At 40.4% G+C, this 17,510-nt stretch overlaps 1 protein-coding gene across 2 annotated transcripts in view; it reads left to right on the top strand.

Moving 5' to 3' along the window:
* Positions 1-17,510, top strand: part of XPO5 (exportin 5) — a 41,352-nt gene that overhangs the window by 7,851 nt on the left and 15,991 nt on the right. For both annotated transcript variants that reach the window (XM_043907578.1, XM_043907579.1), the window contains 11 exons: positions 439-515; positions 5,091-5,190; positions 6,312-6,395; positions 7,022-7,147; positions 8,143-8,233; positions 9,783-9,911; positions 11,294-11,412; positions 12,367-12,522; positions 13,879-13,920; positions 14,247-14,336; positions 17,190-17,389. In XM_043907578.1, coding sequence (XP_043763513.1) covers positions 439-515; positions 5,091-5,190; positions 6,312-6,395; positions 7,022-7,147; positions 8,143-8,233; positions 9,783-9,911; positions 11,294-11,412; positions 12,367-12,522; positions 13,879-13,920; positions 14,247-14,336; positions 17,190-17,389 — 1,214 coding nt within the window. The remainder of the gene's footprint in view (positions 1-438; positions 516-5,090; positions 5,191-6,311; positions 6,396-7,021; positions 7,148-8,142; positions 8,234-9,782; positions 9,912-11,293; positions 11,413-12,366; positions 12,523-13,878; positions 13,921-14,246; positions 14,337-17,189; positions 17,390-17,510) is intronic.

The raw sequence follows: 17,510 nt of genomic DNA, 5'->3' as shown, positions 1-17,510 counted from the left end.
GGGTCTTGAAACATTTGTGGGTTTTGGTGCTTCACATTTAAAAAACTATATAAGTGTCATGTTAAAACTCATAGTATTATGTCAAAGAATCGTAGAAGGTGACTGAACTGACTTTATAGCTGATTTGGCTAACAAATAAGATCATGACTTTTTCTCCATGAAGAATGTTAGATGTAATTTGCTTTCATATCATCATTATTACCCAGCATATTTAATTTTTATTCATTTATTTAATTGAGTACCAACACATTTTAAAATATGTCTTATCCAGATTTCAATTTAAAGAGTTGACCTCTTTCCAGTGTTCAGTTAGCCCCAGGGCTATGTGAAAATTAGGAAGTCAGTATATTTGATTATATAGGCGTAGAAGTTGTTAGTACTTAGAATTCTTTAGTAACATAGTTTGTATTACCTGTGTTTCCCTAAAATTGGGTCTAGGGCAAGTTGGAAGACCGGAAGCCCTTGATGGTCTTATTTGGAGATGTTGCCATGCATTATATACTCTCCGCTGCACAGTGAGTGTCTACTTTTCTATGTGATTTCTAATTTCTCTGTCATTTTTGTATCTTACTTGGATATATCCAAAGTTCCTATCTGACTGTTGGCAGTCAGTCAACTGTTTTTTTTTTTGTTTTTGTTTTAAGTTTGAGCTTTATTCTAAGGACAGTGTGAAGTTCTTATGGTTTATTTTGCTGTGGGTGTGAGTCTGTGTCTGTGTGTGTGTGTGTTGGCTATGCTGGTCTTCATTGCAGTGTATAGGCTTCTCTGGCTGCAATGTATGTGGGCTCTCTAGTCGAGGTACACAGGCTTAGTTGCATGTGAGATCTTAGTTCCCCAACCAGGAATGGAACCCGTGTCCCCTGCATTGGAAGGCAGATTCTTAATCACAGGACCACCAGGAATTCCCTGTGTTTTTAGAAGAAAAATCAGACACTCTTAAAGGGACTGTTTCACCTTTTGAAGACCTTCTGCTGGAAATAAGTTGTGGCTGTTGATTTAGCACCCACTCACATTCCTCCAACCTGTAAACACATTCTAGGTCCTGAAATAGTGGCTTGTGCTTATTTTCTTCTAATTGCTCTGGAAAATATTAAAGCATTTCCTGATATGTGTCTCTTACCCAGGAGTCAGATAGAACTGTGTGTTAGAAGTAATTGAAACTGTCACAACACCCACTTTTCTTCCATACTCTTCATTTTTGGTGCCAAGGACAAATGAAAAGATGTGAGACACATATATATTACTTGAACTCTCTCACTGTCCGTTCTAACACAGATTGTATGATGGCTTTCTTCCCTGTGGATACTAAAGCTCTGTTTTTAAGGAGGCATGTTAATTAAATGAATAATGTGTCTTTTGGGTGGCCAGTTTAGTTACTGTTTCCAAGTCCCATTTCTTACTTCCCTAAAGATTATGACATTCCCACTGAAGTATTCCATCTCCATTAGTGCCACTGGTACTGGTTAGTAAAGCTGTAACTCAGACCAGGTGGTCAGACTTCAGAGCCAGCACCAGAAACCATGGTGCCACACTGCCTTTCAGCATCAGTAGCTCCTAGGTCTTACTTACCCCGAGGCCCATGCTTTTTGCGCTACAGTGTACTGCCTCCGTGGCTGCTGTCCACACCAGTCCTGATTAATTTTTTTTTTTTTTTTTTTTTTTTTAATTTTTTTTCTTTTTTTTCTGATTAATTCTTGTTAGTGTGAATTGTACTACATCATTTTAGGTCAGGTTTTGCCACTAAATAAAAATTGTCTTTTTAATTTAAAAAGATATTTGCACTCTAAAATAGCACCTAAGTGCTTATTCACATGAACTAAATGACTTGGAGAAATGTGACACCAGGTTAATGTTTTTAATATAGTCTTTTAAAAAGGATTTTATGTTTTTTGAGCAGTTTAAGGTTCACAGAAAAATTCAGGGGAAGGTACAGAGATTTCCCATGTACTCCCTGCCCCCGCACATGCGCAGCCTCTCCATTATAGACCTCCCCCCACAGCAGTGATACATTTGTTAGAGTTGATGAACTTCAGTTCAGTTCAGTCTTTCAGTCTTGCCCAACTCTTTGCAACCCCATGGACTGCAGCACACCAGGCTTCCCTGTCCATCACCAACTCCTGGAGCTTGCCTCAGACTCATGTGCACTGAGTCAGTGATGCCATCCAACTATCTCATCTTCTGTCTTCCCTTTCTCCTCCTGCCCTCAATCTTTCCTAGCATCAGGGTCTTTTCATATGAGTCATTTCTTCACATCAGATGGCCAGAGTATTGGAGTTTTTCAGCTTCAGCATCAGTCCTTCTAATGAATATTCAGGACTGATTTCCTTTAGGATTGACTGGTTGGATCTCCTTGCAGTCCAAGGGACTCTCAAGAGTCTCCAACACCACAATTCAAAAGCATCAATTCTTCAGTGCTCAGCTTATACATGACTAGCAGAAAAACCATAGCTTGGTCTAGATGGACCTTTGTCGGCAAAGTAATGTCCTGCTTTTTAATATGCTGTCTAGGTTTGTCAAAGCTTTTCTTCCGAGGAGCAAGCATCTTTTAGTTTCATGGCTGCAGTCACCATCTGCAGTGATTTTGGAGCCCACAGAAACAGTCTGTCACTGTTTCCATTGTTTCCTCATCTATTTACCATTAAGTGATGGGACCGGATGCCATGATCTTTGTTTTTTGAATGTTGAGTTTTAAGCCAGCTTTTTCACTCTCCTCTTTCACCTTCATGAAGAGGCTCTTTAGTTCCTCTTTGCTTTCTGCCAGAAGGGTAGTATCATCTGCATTTCTGAGGTTATTGATATTTTTCCCAGTCTTGACTCCAACTTGTACTTCATCCAGCCCAACATTTCACTTGATGTACTCTGCATATAAGTTAAATAACCAGGGTGACAGTATACAGCCTTGACGTACTCCTTTCCCAATTTGGAACCAGTCTGTTCCATGTCTGGTTCTAACTGTTGCTTCTTGACCTACATACAGGTTTCTCAGGAGGCAGGTAAGGTGGTCTGGTATTCCCAGCTCTTGAAGAATTTTCCACAGTTTGTTATAATCCACAGAGTCAAAGGCTCTGGCATAGTCAATAAAGCAGGAGTAGATGTTTTTCTGGAACTCTTTATTTTTTCTATGATCTGACAGATGTTACAATGGATGAGGAACTTACAGTGACACACAGTGTGTTATACATTATGTTACACATATTACGTTCTACCTTTTATGGGTACAGGCTTTGGGTTTCAACGTTAGTATAGTAACCTACAGAGTTTCTTCACTGCCCTTAAAATCTTCTGTGCTCTCCGTGTTCTTTCCTCTCCCACCCAAATCCCTGGCAACCACTGATCTTTTTACTTTCTCCATAATTTTGCCTTTTCTAGGATGTTGTGTTGTTCAGTCTCTGAGTCGTGTCCGACTCTTTGCGACCCCATGGGCTGCAGCACACCAGGCTTCCCTGTCCTTCACCAACTCCCAGATCTTGCTCAAACTCATATCCATCGAGTTGGTGATGCCATCCTACCGTCTCATCTTCTGTTGTCCGCTTTTTCTCCTGCCTTCAGTCTTTCCCAGCATCAGGGTCTTTTCTAATGAGTCGGCTTTTTGCATCAGATGGCCAGAGTATTGGAGTTTCAGCTTCAGCATCAGGCCATCCAATGATTATTTGGGGTTGATTTCCTTTAGGATTGACTGATTTGATCTCCTTGCAGTCCAAGGGACTGTCAAAAGTCTTGTGTGTTGCCTTTGCAAATGGTTATTTTCTTTTGCAAGTTGTTTTTTTCACTCGGGATTATGTATTTAGAGTTCCTCCATGTCTTTGATGACTTGTCAGCTCATTCCTTTTTACCACTGATTAATATTCTATTGTGTGGATGTACCAAAGTTTATCCATTCTCCTACTAAAGAGCATCTTGGTTGCTTCCAAGTTTTTGCAATTATGAATAAGGCTTCTGTGAATATCTATATGTAGATTTTTGTATAGAGATGTTTTCAGCTCCTTTGGGTAGTTACCAAGGAGTGTGATTACTGAATCATATAGTAAGAGTATGTTTAGTTTTATAAGAAACTGTCAAACTGTCTTCTAAAGTGGCTGAACTATTTTGCATTCCCACCAGCAATGAGAGTTCCTGCTGCTCTTTATCCTCCCCAGCATTTGGTGTTCTCAGAGTTACAAATTTTGGCCATTCTGATAGGTGTGTAGTGCTATCTCGTTTTTGTATTTTGCAATTCCCTGATAGCAATTTGATGGGGAGCTTCTTTTCATATGTTTATTTCCCATCTGGGTATCTTATTTGATAAGGTGTCTGTTGACTCACTTTTTAAATCAGATTTTTTTTCTTATTGGGTTTTAAGAGTTCTTGTGTATATTGTATAATAGTATTTATCAAATGTGTCTTTTGTAAATATTTTCTCCTAGTCTATCACTTATCTTTTCATTCTCTTTAATAATTATTTATTATTTATTTATTCTTGGCAGTACTTGGACCTTCATTGCTGTGTGTGGGCTTTCTCTAGCTGTGACAAGCAGGGGCTACTCTTCGTTGCAATGCACAGGCTTCTCATTGCAGTGGTTTCTCTTGTTGCTTTGTAGCGTGTGGAATCTTCCCAGACCAGGGATTGAACCTTTATCCCCCACATTGGCAGGTGGATTCCCATCTACTGTAGCACCAGGGAAGTCCCTCATTCTCTTGATTATAGTCCTTTTGATTTTGTCAGTGGTTTAAGGAATTACTACATTCTTCCTTAGGGATCCAAGTCCTTCCTAGGTATACTGTCTTTTTGTGCAGTTTCTTATACATATATGCATTGTTTTGTGGAGTCATGCCTAGAGTTAACATTACTATTCCAAAATACCCCAGTACCATATAATACCCCAAATTAGGGTGCCTTTTAAAGGATGAGATTGCATGGAACCCTGTTCCTCATCGGTCTTTCAGTGTTTGGGTGGCGGTTTGGGGGTTGATTTTTTTTTTTTTTTTTTTTCCAACAATAACAGTCACCTGAAATTTGAATATTGGAGCACAGACCACATACAGTCCATTCTAGGGGACTCTCTTTGGTGTTCCTGATGTGCTGCTAATGGCGCTGTTTTCTCATCTCACAGGACCGCTGACGGAGGAGGCTTAGTCGAGAAACACTACGTCTTTCTGAAGAGACTGTGTCAGGTGTTGCGTGCTCTGGGCAACCAGCTGTGTGCATTGTTGGTGAGCACTTTCTGGAGGGTTTCAGGGCCATCTGAGGAGAGGATTTAGCAAGTGGTGTTTGTGTAAGGGGTAACACATGCCCTTGACTTTAGCCTGAGGGAACGTTGTCCTACAGATTATTTCTTATAATTCTGTAGATTAAATTATCTTAATTGAATTTGAATGATATAGATTTATTTAATGTCAGTTATTAATATCTATAGTAAATGTTCACACCTGTTATTCCATAAAATCAGTGTTGCTTCTCTTCATTTTGGTACTTGTAAAACTTCAGTCTGCCTGGTGCCTTACCCTTTAAAGTCCTATTAGGTCATGAAACATGGATTCAAATAAAGAATGCTTTTCCCAAATTAAAGGATATATTACTGAATTATTTTTTAAAAAAATCTTTAGTCTGATTGACCTGAAAATAACTCTCTTATACGTTAAAAGATCGAATGTTGGTACAGACTTTTGTACTTGATGTCAGTGCCTTTTTTTGGTGGCTTGAATGGCTTGAGGGGATAGAACTTCAGGCATAACATGTGTACCATCAAGGGATTATTTAATAGGCTGAGTCACAGAAATGTGACTAGACCAGGTCTGAAGAAATAGGTGATTTCTGAAATGAATATTCTTTTTTTAAAAAAAATTTTTTTTCATTTACTTGTGGCTGTGCTGGGTCTTCATTGCTGTGCAAGGGTGTTCTCTGGTTGTGGTGAGCCGGGCTGCTCTCGATTGCGGTGGTTTCTCGTTGCAGAGCACAGGCTCTAGGCGAGTGGGCTCTGTAGCTGTGGTGCACAGGTTTAGTTGCCCTGAGGCCTGTAGAGTCTTTTCCTGGACCAGGGATCGAACCTGTGTCCCCTGCACTGGCGGGTGGATTCTTAGCCACTGAACCACCGGGAAGTCCATGAATGCTCTTTTGTTTTACTGTTTGATCACAGAATAGATTTTAACGATGATTGAGGTAAAGCAGCTTTTCTGGGTTTTTGCCCTTGAAATGATGTCTTCCTTGGGCCACAAGGAAGTTTAATAAAGTCCTTTCAAAACTGAAAGTTTTGAGGATATAAGTTGTCTTACTCCACTCTCCACCCTGACCTCCTCATCAGCATTATTAATATAGCGACCTTTTTGTCCTACAGGGTGTGGATTCTGATGTAGAAATACCAGCAAACTTTGGAAAATACCTGGAATCTTTTCTTGCTTTCACAACTCATCCAAGTCAGGTAAACTTTATGGCGATAACTAATCAAAATTTTAGTTAGTAAATTAAAATCAAGTGCTATGACCTGAAATAATTAGCAGCTCACATATAAAATGTGACTCTTAAGATCCTGGGGAATTACTCTAGTGGGATTTCATTAAGAGAATTGCCGCATCTTCTTCCCAAGTTAGCTTTTGCAGTCTAGATCAGCAATTACCTCCTCAGGTAATATCATTCTGATAATGCTCAATCAGATGTGAGGTGTTTCTCAGGTTATTTGCTATAAACATACTTTTAATTAAAAAGTCTAATTAATTGTGTTATTATAAAATTAATTTCATCCAATCCAAGATTTTCCTTGTGGTATCATCCTGAGTTGTCTGTATGCTTTCTTGCATAAAAGAGAAAGTGGTAGAGTTCAGCTCATTCTCTGGGTATTGCACTGGACCCACCATCTGTCTGTCTTTACTGTATGGTCCGTAGTGACCAGTCATTGCTGATGTACTCCAGTGTGGGCAGTTTCAGTCAAAGTATTACAGAGCTCTATTTCCATGGAAAAATATAGTGGATAATTGCTGAGCTAAGTAATAGTCTTGGTTATATAAAACTTAAACCCTTAAACCGAGTGTTTTTCTTTTTTTCCTTTAGTTTTTGCGCTCTTCAACTCAGATGACTTGGGGAGCCCTCTTTCGACATGAGATCCTCTCCCGAGACCCTTTACTGTTAGCAATAATACCAAAATATCTGCGTGCTTCTATGACTAACTTGGTCAAGGTATGCAGTGGGACCCTAAAGTGGAATGTAGGTGAATACACATCTTAAGACTTAGGTGGCTCTATTGACAGCCCTGTGTTGGTCACTGAGATCCTTTCCTTAGGCATATTAGTCTTTTATTCCTTAAAAAGAAAGAACTCGTTACTATGTCTACTCATTACTATGTCAACTCTTTCATACTTGCGAGAACTTATGTGCCAAGTGTTGAGCCAAGTGCTAGGAAAAAGTGATAGAATGAGAGTAGTGACCATGACCATAAAATGTGATCATTGCTTTTCAGAAGCTAAAAGCAGAATGGAGGGTGGAGTCAGGGGGATGCCAAAACGAAGTTAATATCTGACTTTCTGAAGGTCAAATGAGAGTCAGGAACGTGAATGAGAAGAAAGGGAGAGTGAAAGCAGGTTGCTCACTACCTCAGTCGAGAGTTGCTTATGAACACTCGGAGGTCTCCTCAAGGTTCTTGGCAACTGACAAATACTTATTCTTGACTTATAAAATCAGAGAATGGGACCCATTCAAGGATTCTCTTATTTCCTCGGGGGATTCAGGTAGCACACTGTGTTCTAGATCTCTGCCGTCATGGTCTTTGGTACTTTTTTAATGAAACATACAAAGTCCCATGCTTATTCCCAGGGTTTAACATTTAAGAAGACAAATAGACTCAATTCTACTTATTGTTTGCTGTATTAGCACTTTATTTCGAGACATCTTTATACTCAAAGACCTTAAACGTGATTTCAGAATTTAATTTTCCATGAGGAACTTGGAAGACAGTATCAGAGAAAAATGTTCTCTTTCTGCAACTCCCAGGACTGTTCCAACTGGGAGGAAATTGTGGACTTAGTGTAGACCAGAAGCAGTTATTTATCATAAAACACTTACCTCATGTAAACCCTTAGCTCTTCTTAAATGAAAGGTCTCTGAGCTCCTGAAATTGAAGACTCTTTCGGTGGGTCCATTTTCATTCCGTCCCCCAATTACCTTTCTCTTTCCAGATGGGCTTTCCTTCTAAAACTGACAGCCCTAGCTGTGAATACTCTCGATTTGATTTTGATAGCGATGAGGACTTCAATGCTTTCTTCAACTGTGAGTGAACTGGCCTGAAATTTCTCCCAGCAGTCTCGGCGTGGCACCTAGCGCTGAGTCATGGTGCATGAGCTGGGGTTCTGTATTTTAGAGCCCCGAGCCTGGATGTTGTCATTGTTGTCTAGTCACCAGGTCGTATGTCTGACTCTTTGGCAACCACGTGGACTGTAGCCCGCCTGGCTTCTCTGTCCATGGGATTTCCCAGGCAAGAATACTGGAGTGGGTTGCCATTTCCTTCTCCAGGGGATCTTCCCGACCCAGGGATCGAACCCACGTCTCCTGCTTGGCAGGTGGATTCTTTAGCGCTTCGCCACCTGGGAAGTCCCCCCTCCCCAAGTGTGGACAGCAGTCTGTTTAATCTCCACTTGCACATTGCAGAGGGCGCTGGGATTGCACTCATTCCAAGCTTGGTATTCTCTCTTAAAACACGCACATGCACACTGCCTTTGGACATTGATGTTGAGAGATGGTAACCATATGTAAAGCACTTTGATTTTTTAAATATATTAGAATTAAATACCATGTTACTTTGTAGGTCTTTTTTTCTAAAAAAGAGAAGAAAAGCTCACGATTCCTAATTCTCTTCTAGGTTTTCTATAGCTGGGTTCCACACCCCCTCCCCCCACCTTTTTTCAATAACAACTTTTCTGAGATAATTCATTTATCATACAGTTCACTTGTTTATAGTATACAATGCAGTGGAGATTTTTTGGTGTATTTTCAGAGTTTTACAACCACAGTCCATGTTAAGATGTTTTTTGATCTCACGAAACCCTGTAACAATTAGCAGTCATCTCCCAACCCTCTTATCCCTCTGGAAAAACACTCATTTACTTTTCTTTATTTAACCTATTCTGAATATCTGATATAAATGGAATCAAACAGTGTATTGTCTTGATAACTGCTGTCTTTCTCTTAGTGTAATATTTTAACAATTAATCTATGTTGTTTATCAGTACTTTTATCATTTAATGTTTATCATGTAATGACAAACTTTTATCATGTAATATTTATCATTTCTTTTATTGCCAATAATATTTCATTGTATGAATATACCACATTTTATTCATCCATTGATAGGTTGATAGATACTTGAGTTGTTTTCACTTCTTGGCTTTAAGAATCATGTTGTAACATTTGTGTACAGGTTTTTAAATTAATGTATACTTTTACTTTTCTAGGGTATATGCCTAGGAAGGGAATTACTAGATCATATGGTAATTCCATGTTTAATGTTTTGAGGAATTGCCAGACCATTTTCTTCAGCAGCCATACCATTTTACATCTGTACCAACTTGATCTTTTAATTCCAACAGAAAGGGGAGTTTCTGTTTGGTTTGCTACTTAGAGGGTTTAGCTGGTGTGACAGCTTAGAATTTGTTTTGGAAAATTTCTAGATTTGTTAACAAAGCTTTAGTGAACATTTGTTAGATTCTTTCTTCAAAACAAAATCTTTTTTAATATTTTTCTCTTGGGGTGGATAAATGAATAAATATTGCCTAAGTATCTACATTACGCTGATCCTTGATTCATGTCTTTCTCTTGGCAGCCTCTCGGGCCCAACAAGGAGAGGTAATAAGGTTAGCATGTCGTTTGGATCCCAAGACTAGCTTTCAGATGTCTGGGGAGTGGCTAAAGTATCAGCTCTCAACTTCTATTGACCCTGGCTCCATGAACTGTAAGACTTTTTTGTTTTTTCCCCCCTGAACAATAGTGAAGTATTTTATCAAAACTGTGCATAGAAATAAACCTCTGAGCCCCGTATCAATACATTATGATAGTAGTGTTCAGAAATAGCTTTGCTCACTGCCCACTTCCATCCTAGAGAATGAGCCTTTTCATTGAAAAAAACAGCCAGAGAAGACGGATGCAATGCCAGATTTTAATTCTGTTTTAATTAGGGTAAAACCATGACCCTATCAGTTTTGCCTTCATTTTTCTTTTCTAACAGAGTCAACCAGTTGTTTCTTGATTATTTTACTATTTCACCTCAGGCACCATCTTAACAAATTACATGTCTCAACCTAACTTTGTAAAGCTTTTCAACCAAGTTCTTGCATAGCATTTCTCTTAAACTGGAAAAGAATGGCTTGTTATATTCAGCAGGAGCAGTGCAGGGGTTTCCCATATTGCTCAGCTCCCCTCCAAGTCTTTGGGAAATGTCACTTTATGTAACATCAAAATAAGCCCCCTCTACCCAAAAGCGTAGGCCAGGTAAATTCTCTGTATCTTCTGTCTGTCATCTTATGAATGCATGCGCAGGTGAGAGGATTTTAAGGGAAGGATTTAAGTCTGCTTTGGAAAAGCTCCACACTGTGATCAGTTAGCAAGTACACTAGTTACTTGACATTCATGGGACGTTCAGTTTTGTGTATTCACAATTTATTCTGAAGGTCCCTGGTATCTGTTAGTAGCTTGAATATTCATGGAGGCCCGAATAGGTTGTGTACCAAGATGAAGCTAGTAAATGTGAGCACTATATAGTAGCAAGAAAAATATTTTGTGATTCCTTTGGCCTGTGCCTTGCTGTTGGAGTGATGTGCTTCGATGATACTTGTGAATTTGGAGGGTGGCACCATTATCTGCACACAGCCCTTGGAGTTGTCATGAGCTGGATGTGAAGCAGCGTTTTGTATCTTTATATCCGTTCCTTGTTGGAGGGATTCTTTATGGTCTTAGATATCTTTATTTAGATTCCCATGGACAGATTATAAAGGGGAAGGAAGGGGAAATTAATATTTCTCAATTGTCTAATTGGCCAGGCACTGGTTTTGATGATTATGTGTATATTCTCATTCAATAGTCCAACTGGTTTTGCAGACAAGGCTCAGAGACGTAAATCCAGATAGCTCATTTTTAGAGGTGGAGGCAGGATAAGGACCCCTTTCTGCTTCTTATCGTTTTCTCTTCCTTGGCTGAGCAGGGTTAGACTATCCTGTTCCTTCAACTGTGACGTGACCTAGTGGTTTCTGAGGCCCCCCTGGCCTGGTGTCTTCTGCGATCCTATAGTGTGTGTGTGTGTGTGTGTGTCTGTTTACTTAAAATCCTGTTCTCTTACAGCTGGACCTGGAGAAAGCAGCCTCTGCTCCATATTCTCACCATCATTTGTGCAGTGGGAAGCCATGACCTTTTTTTTGGAAAGTGTGATCAATCAGATGTTTCGAACGCTGGACAAAGAAGTAAGTGCTTGTTTCCCAAGCTGGTTGCATAATAGTTTTGATCTTTTTAAAGTTGGTAGGGAAATAGGAAAATATGTGAATGTGCATCTCACAGAAGAGGAAACTGAGATTCAGAGAAGATGAATAACATATTCAAGGTCAAATAGTTTAAAAACAGCAGAGTTGGAACCCAGGTAAGTCTTTCTGACTCTTAAGCCCTGCAGGGTTTAGTATTTGTTTTTACGTAATAAGATGAGCCTGATAGTACAGTGAACCACCAGCAGATAACAATTATAGGGAGGACAGTGATAGAAACCTTGAATCAGAAAATCTGGAGAGATAATTACCATTAGGATTTATGGTAATTACCAATTCAGTTTATGGCAGATAGGCCAGAACATTCATGATGGCTGATGTGCGTCCATCTCTGCTAAGTAATCTGATTAAGTAGATCTTGCTTTTCTATACTTCATGTCACCTATCACCCATCTCTTATAATGTTAAAGGTAATTATGTAATTATCTGGATAACAACATATACTGTATTAACTATGTTAATTAGATTAAAATAATTGGATCAGTTGTTTGAGGGGTAATCATCTTAGTGCATTCTAGGTTAGTTGTCTAAAGAATCTGAGTCCCTTGACGATAAGTGAGATTTATTGCTTTTTCACATAAATGGCATATTAACAAATTAGATGTTAGGAACGTTGACTTCATCTGCTTTTACATCACTTCAGTTAGAAATGATGGCATTCTGAGTTTGTTCAGTTTCCAGTAGTAGGTGATGCTGCAGCCTTAATAATGGTGGCATCATTTATGAAAATTTTAATAACATGGTGTAATGCTTAGATTGTTTTAAGGGTTAAGAAGCAGTATATAAAAACCATATTTGGTGGCCATAATTATAGTGTGAAGGAAATTTAACAGAAGCAGTTTCAGTTCTTGCAACCTCCTTTTAATGTCTGTATCACAGGAAATTCCTGTTAATGATGGAGTAGAGCTATTGCAAATGGTTCTGAACTTTGACACCAAGGATCCCCTCATCCTGTCCTGTGTCCTCACTAACGTCTCAGCACTGTTTCCATTTGTCACCTACAGACCAGAGTTCCTGCCCCAGGTCTTCTCTAAGGTAAACTCCCCCTCCTTTGTAAACTTTATTTTGGCATTTCTAAGCTAATTATTTTTTGTAACTGTTTGTATAAATATATGAGATAAGCTAATAAACAGTTGTTGATTCAGTTATCAAATGTTTACCCGGTACTTAACGGTGGAGCAGGAACCATGCTAGGAGGAAAGCCTTGTCCATAAGCACCTCTCTGTTTGGAGAGAAAACGCACATAGACAGGTGTCGTACCTCCGTGGCATCGCAGTTAGTAGACGTATACACTGAGGAATGGAAAAGAGTACCTGAAGGAGGAGGTGTCAGCGTGTGCTGGCAGGTTGGGAGGAGATTTGTAAGAGGAAAGTTTCCAGGGTCCAGTTAGGTGATTAGTGAGAGTTGAAGTCCCACCTGAGTGAGAGTACTGGACCAGGAGGAGGGTAGGAGTCAGGAAAAGAAGGGATGAGCTCTGTTTTGAAGGACTAGGTTTGAAGTATACATACAGTTTCTAGGTGGAGATGTGTCACACCGAATCGGCTATTTGAGATTAAGTCTAGATTCAGAAAATTGATGAGATTAAATTAAGGCATAGCCGTGATAGAAATGCCAACAGTGTAGACAGCGTGTGTGTGCTTAGTCACTCAGTTGTGTCTGACTCTTTGCGACCCCATGGACTGCAGCCCACCAGGCTCCTCTGTCCATGGGGATTCTCTAGGCAAGAATGTTGGAGTGGGTTGCCGTGCCCTCCTCCACAGCGGAGACGAAGGCCTTGGCAAAGATGTATGTGGAGTTGGACATGGGCTTAAGCAGAGAATCCTGGTGATCACCATCATTGAGGGAGAAGCACTCAAAGAAGAAGAAGAAAGGGATGACCAGAGAGAAAATGTGTTACCAAGTCCAAGAGAACTTTAGACTTCAAAACAGACTCATTTGTTGCTACGGAAATTCTCTAAGAATTGGAAAATGTCCATTGAGTTCCTCGATCAGACCTTTGTTAGCATATTACTCCATTACAGTGACTAGGGCAGTAGTTCCACCACACTGGATTAAGTGGGAAGTTGTGAAATGGAATCAGGGAGAGTAGACCACTCAACTTTTAATAAAAAGTGCAGCGATGTTACCCTGGCTGAGTGTTTGGGTGATGGCCTAGATTGTTCAGGGGTTCTGTGAACTTGTTATTTGTAAAATGTTTGATGGTAAAATTACGGCTATCGAGCCTCTTCCAGTTATCTGAGGAGGGGAACACCTGAAACTTTGTAAAGCCAGTTGAAAACCCTTTTGCTACCTTATTACTCACACTTTGGGGATTTTGTTGAAAATTTTACAATTATTTTAAAATACTTTATGCATTTGATACTGATGAATGGCCTTTTTTCTTTCCCTTAGCTGTTTTCATCTGTCACTTTTGAAATTGTTGAAGAAAGTAAGGTAAGACCATTCATCCCCCAAATTATAACTTCTTAAGAACAAAAATGTAAATACCCGACACTTAGTCTAGCTTTTTTCTGTAAACAAAAAGGGTTAATAAAGGCAGAAGACAGAGAGTCATATAATGTGGTGTTGGGCACTGAAGACACTCTAGGGCAGGCAGTAAACGTGTGGGTTCATTCATGGTAGGTATAAATGTCATTTCATTATGCTCCTGTAGCTATGAAAGTTGTGTTTGCCTCTGAAGGAGATACTTACACGATTCTCTGCAGCATCTGTAAATTATATTCAAAGTGGCTCTAAGTTGACTGAATATCTCTTCCCAGGCTCCCAGGACCCGGGCGGTGAGGAATGTGAGGAGACACGCATGTTCCTCCATCATCAAGATGTGTCGTGACTACCCCCAGCTCGTGCTGGTAAGTAAGCCCTGACTCTGGTCAAGGAGCCACTGAGACACGCCCAGTTTGCGTGTTATCTCCCTGTAAATCCAACCCTAATTATACCTCACATAAGAGGAAAGCTAGGAACTTTAGCTCTGCTAGAGAAAGTATTAGTATGTGTGTTCTGGAGCTGGTGTCTTCTTCCTCATGCTCGTGGTGGTGGTGATGTTTAGTCACTGAGTTGTATCCAGTGCTTTGCGACCGTGTGGACTATAACCTGCCAGGCTCCTCTATCCGTTGGATTTCCCAGGCAAGAATACTGGAGTGGGTTGCCATTTCCTTCTCCAGGGCATCTTCCCGACCCAGGAATTGAACCCACATCTACTGCATGGCAGGCAGATTCTTTACCACTGCACCACCTAGGAGGCCCCCTCTCCTCCTTAATGGAGTTAAATATGCAAACATGTTACCTCAAAATGAATAGTTCTCTTCCATATGGGGGTGTCCCTGTTGGTACACCTCTTTACTGTACTATGTGATGTTCTTAACCACCACTGCTAAGTAATATGCAAGTCTTGAGAGAAGCCAGGTACAAACCCTAACCTTTTTTGGAGGGTTTCTCTGAGAAGTTTAGCACTACTTCAGATAACAGTTAACCAAAAATTTCTTCTCTGAATACACAGTAGTTATGTCTGTCTGTCTCTTTCTTTCCCTCTCCCCCGACTTTTTTATTTGCTCTGTGTACTTATAAAGTATATTAATATGTATATATATATAAAACAAACTGATCTTCGTCCATAGTTCAATCGCTCAGTTGTGTCCGACTCCTTACGACCCCATGAACCGCAGCACGCTAGGCCTCCCTGTCCATCACCAACTCCCAGAGCTTGCTCAAACTCATGTCCATTGAGTCAGTGATGCTATCCAACCATCTCATCCTTTGTCATCCCCTTCTTCTCCTGCCCTCAATCTTTCCCAGCATCAGGGTCTTTTCAGATGAGTCAGCTCTTCTCATCGGGTGGCCAAAGTATTGGAGTTTCAGCTTCAACATCAGTCCTTCCAGTGAACACCCAGGACTGATTTCCTCTAGGATGGACTGGTTGGATCTCCTTGCAGTCCAAGGGACTCTCAAGAATCTTCGCCAACACAACAGTTCAAAAGAATCAATTCTTCAGTGCTCAGCTTTCTTTATAGTCCAACTCTTAGATCCATACATGACTACTGGAAAATCCATTGCCTTGACTAGATGGACCTTTGTTGGCAAAGTAATGTCTCTGCTTTTTAATATGCTCTCTAGGTTGGTCATAACTTTCCTTCCAAGGAGTAAGCATCTTTTAATTTCATGGCTGCAGTTACCATCTGCAGTGATTTTGGAGCCCAAAAAAATAAAGTGTCTCACTGTTTCCCTATCCATTTGCCATGAAGTGATGGGGAATGCCATGGCATTAGTTCGGATGCTATGATCTTAGTTTTCTGAATGTTGAGCTTTAAGCCAACTTATTCACTCTCCTATTTCACTTTCATCAAGAGCCTCTTTAGTTCTTCACTTTCTACCATAAGGATGGTGTCATCTGCATATCTGAGGTTATTGATATTTCTCCCGGCAATCTTGATTCCAGCTTGTGCTTCATCCAGCCCAGCATTTCTCATGATGTACTCTGCATATAAGTTAAATAAGCAGGGTGACAATATACAGCCTTGACGTACTACTTTTCCTATTTGGAACCAGTCTGTTGTTCATGTCCAGTTCTAACTTGCTTTCTGACCTATATACAGGTTTCTCAAGAGGCAGGTCAGGTGGTTTGGTATTCCCATCTTTTTCAGAATTTTTCACAGTTTATTGTGATCCACACAGTCAAAGGCTTTGACATAGTCAATAAAGCAGAAATAGATGTTTTTCTGGAACTCTCTTGCTTTTTCGATGATCCAGCGGATGTTGGCAATTTGATCTCTGTGTCCTCTGCTTGAACATCTGGAAGTTCATAGTTCACGTATTGCTGAAGCCTGGCTTGGAGAATTTTGAGCATTACTTTTACTAGCGTGTGAGATGAGTGCAGTTGTGCGATAGTTTGAACATTCTTTGGCATTGCCTTTCTTTGGGATTGGAATGAACACTGACCTTTTCCAGTCCTGTGGCCACTGCTGAGTTTTCCAAATTTGCTGACATATTGAATGCAGCACTTGCACAGCATCATCTTTTAGGACTTGAAATAGCTCAACTAGAATTCCATCACATCCACTAGCTTTGTTCGTAGTGATGCTTCCTAAGGCCCACTTGCCTTCACATTCCAGGATGTCTGTCTCTAAGTGAGTGATCACACCATCTTGATTATCTGGGTCATGAAGATCTTTTTTGTATAGTTCTTCTGTGTATTCTTTCCACCTCTTCTTAACATCTGCTTCTGTTAGGTCCATACCATTTCTGTCCTTTATTGAGCCCATCTTTGCATGAAATGTTCCCTTGGTATCTCTAATTTTCTTGAGATCTCTAGTCTTTCCCATTCTGTTGTTTTCCTCTATTTCTTTGCATTGATCACTGAGGAAGGCTTTCTTATCTCTCCTTGCTATTCTTTGGAACTCTGCGTTCAAATGGGTATATTTTTCCTTTTCTTTGTCCATAAAGATACTATAAAAGTTAATGTGGAAAAAATTTAAAAACAGATGGTTTTCATAGTTACAGACGAGGACAGCACAGTTCCCCAAATACTCAAGCCTAAATTGCCTTGCCTGTTCAGGCCAAAGAGTGTTGTAATTAAGTTATCAAGTGACAGTCTTACTGGCCTGACTACGCTGGGAATGTCTTCGTCCTCATTTTACCTTCTTTGAGTGACCCACGCTCCCTGAAAACCAGACCTTCACCACCTCTGGGTTTTTCTTTCTGATATACAGCCCAGCTTTGACATGCTATACAACCACGTGAAGCAGCTGCTCTCCAACGAGCTGCTCCTGACGCAGATGGAGAAGTGTGCCCTCATGGAAGCCCTGGTTCTCATCAGCAACCAGTTCAAGAACTACGAGCGTCAGAAGGTGTTCCTTGAGGAGCTGATGGCCCCCGTAGCCAGCATCTGGCTTTCTGAAAACATGCACAGGTAGAGGAGAGCCTTTGCTCTTGACCTTCAGTGCATTTGAGCACCCAAGCTCTTCCAAGAGCTGTGCCTGGGGTTGGGGCATAAGGCTATGGAGGCGTCGGCAGCAGTACGCTTCAGTGTG

This window comes from Cervus elaphus, chromosome 7 (genome assembly GCF_910594005.1).
Source record: "Cervus elaphus chromosome 7, mCerEla1.1, whole genome shotgun sequence".
In the NCBI taxonomy this organism is placed as follows: Eukaryota; Metazoa; Chordata; class Mammalia; order Artiodactyla; family Cervidae; genus Cervus; species Cervus elaphus.
The sequence above is the reverse complement of the archived record's forward strand: the minus strand, read 5'-3'. Positions and strand labels throughout refer to the sequence as shown.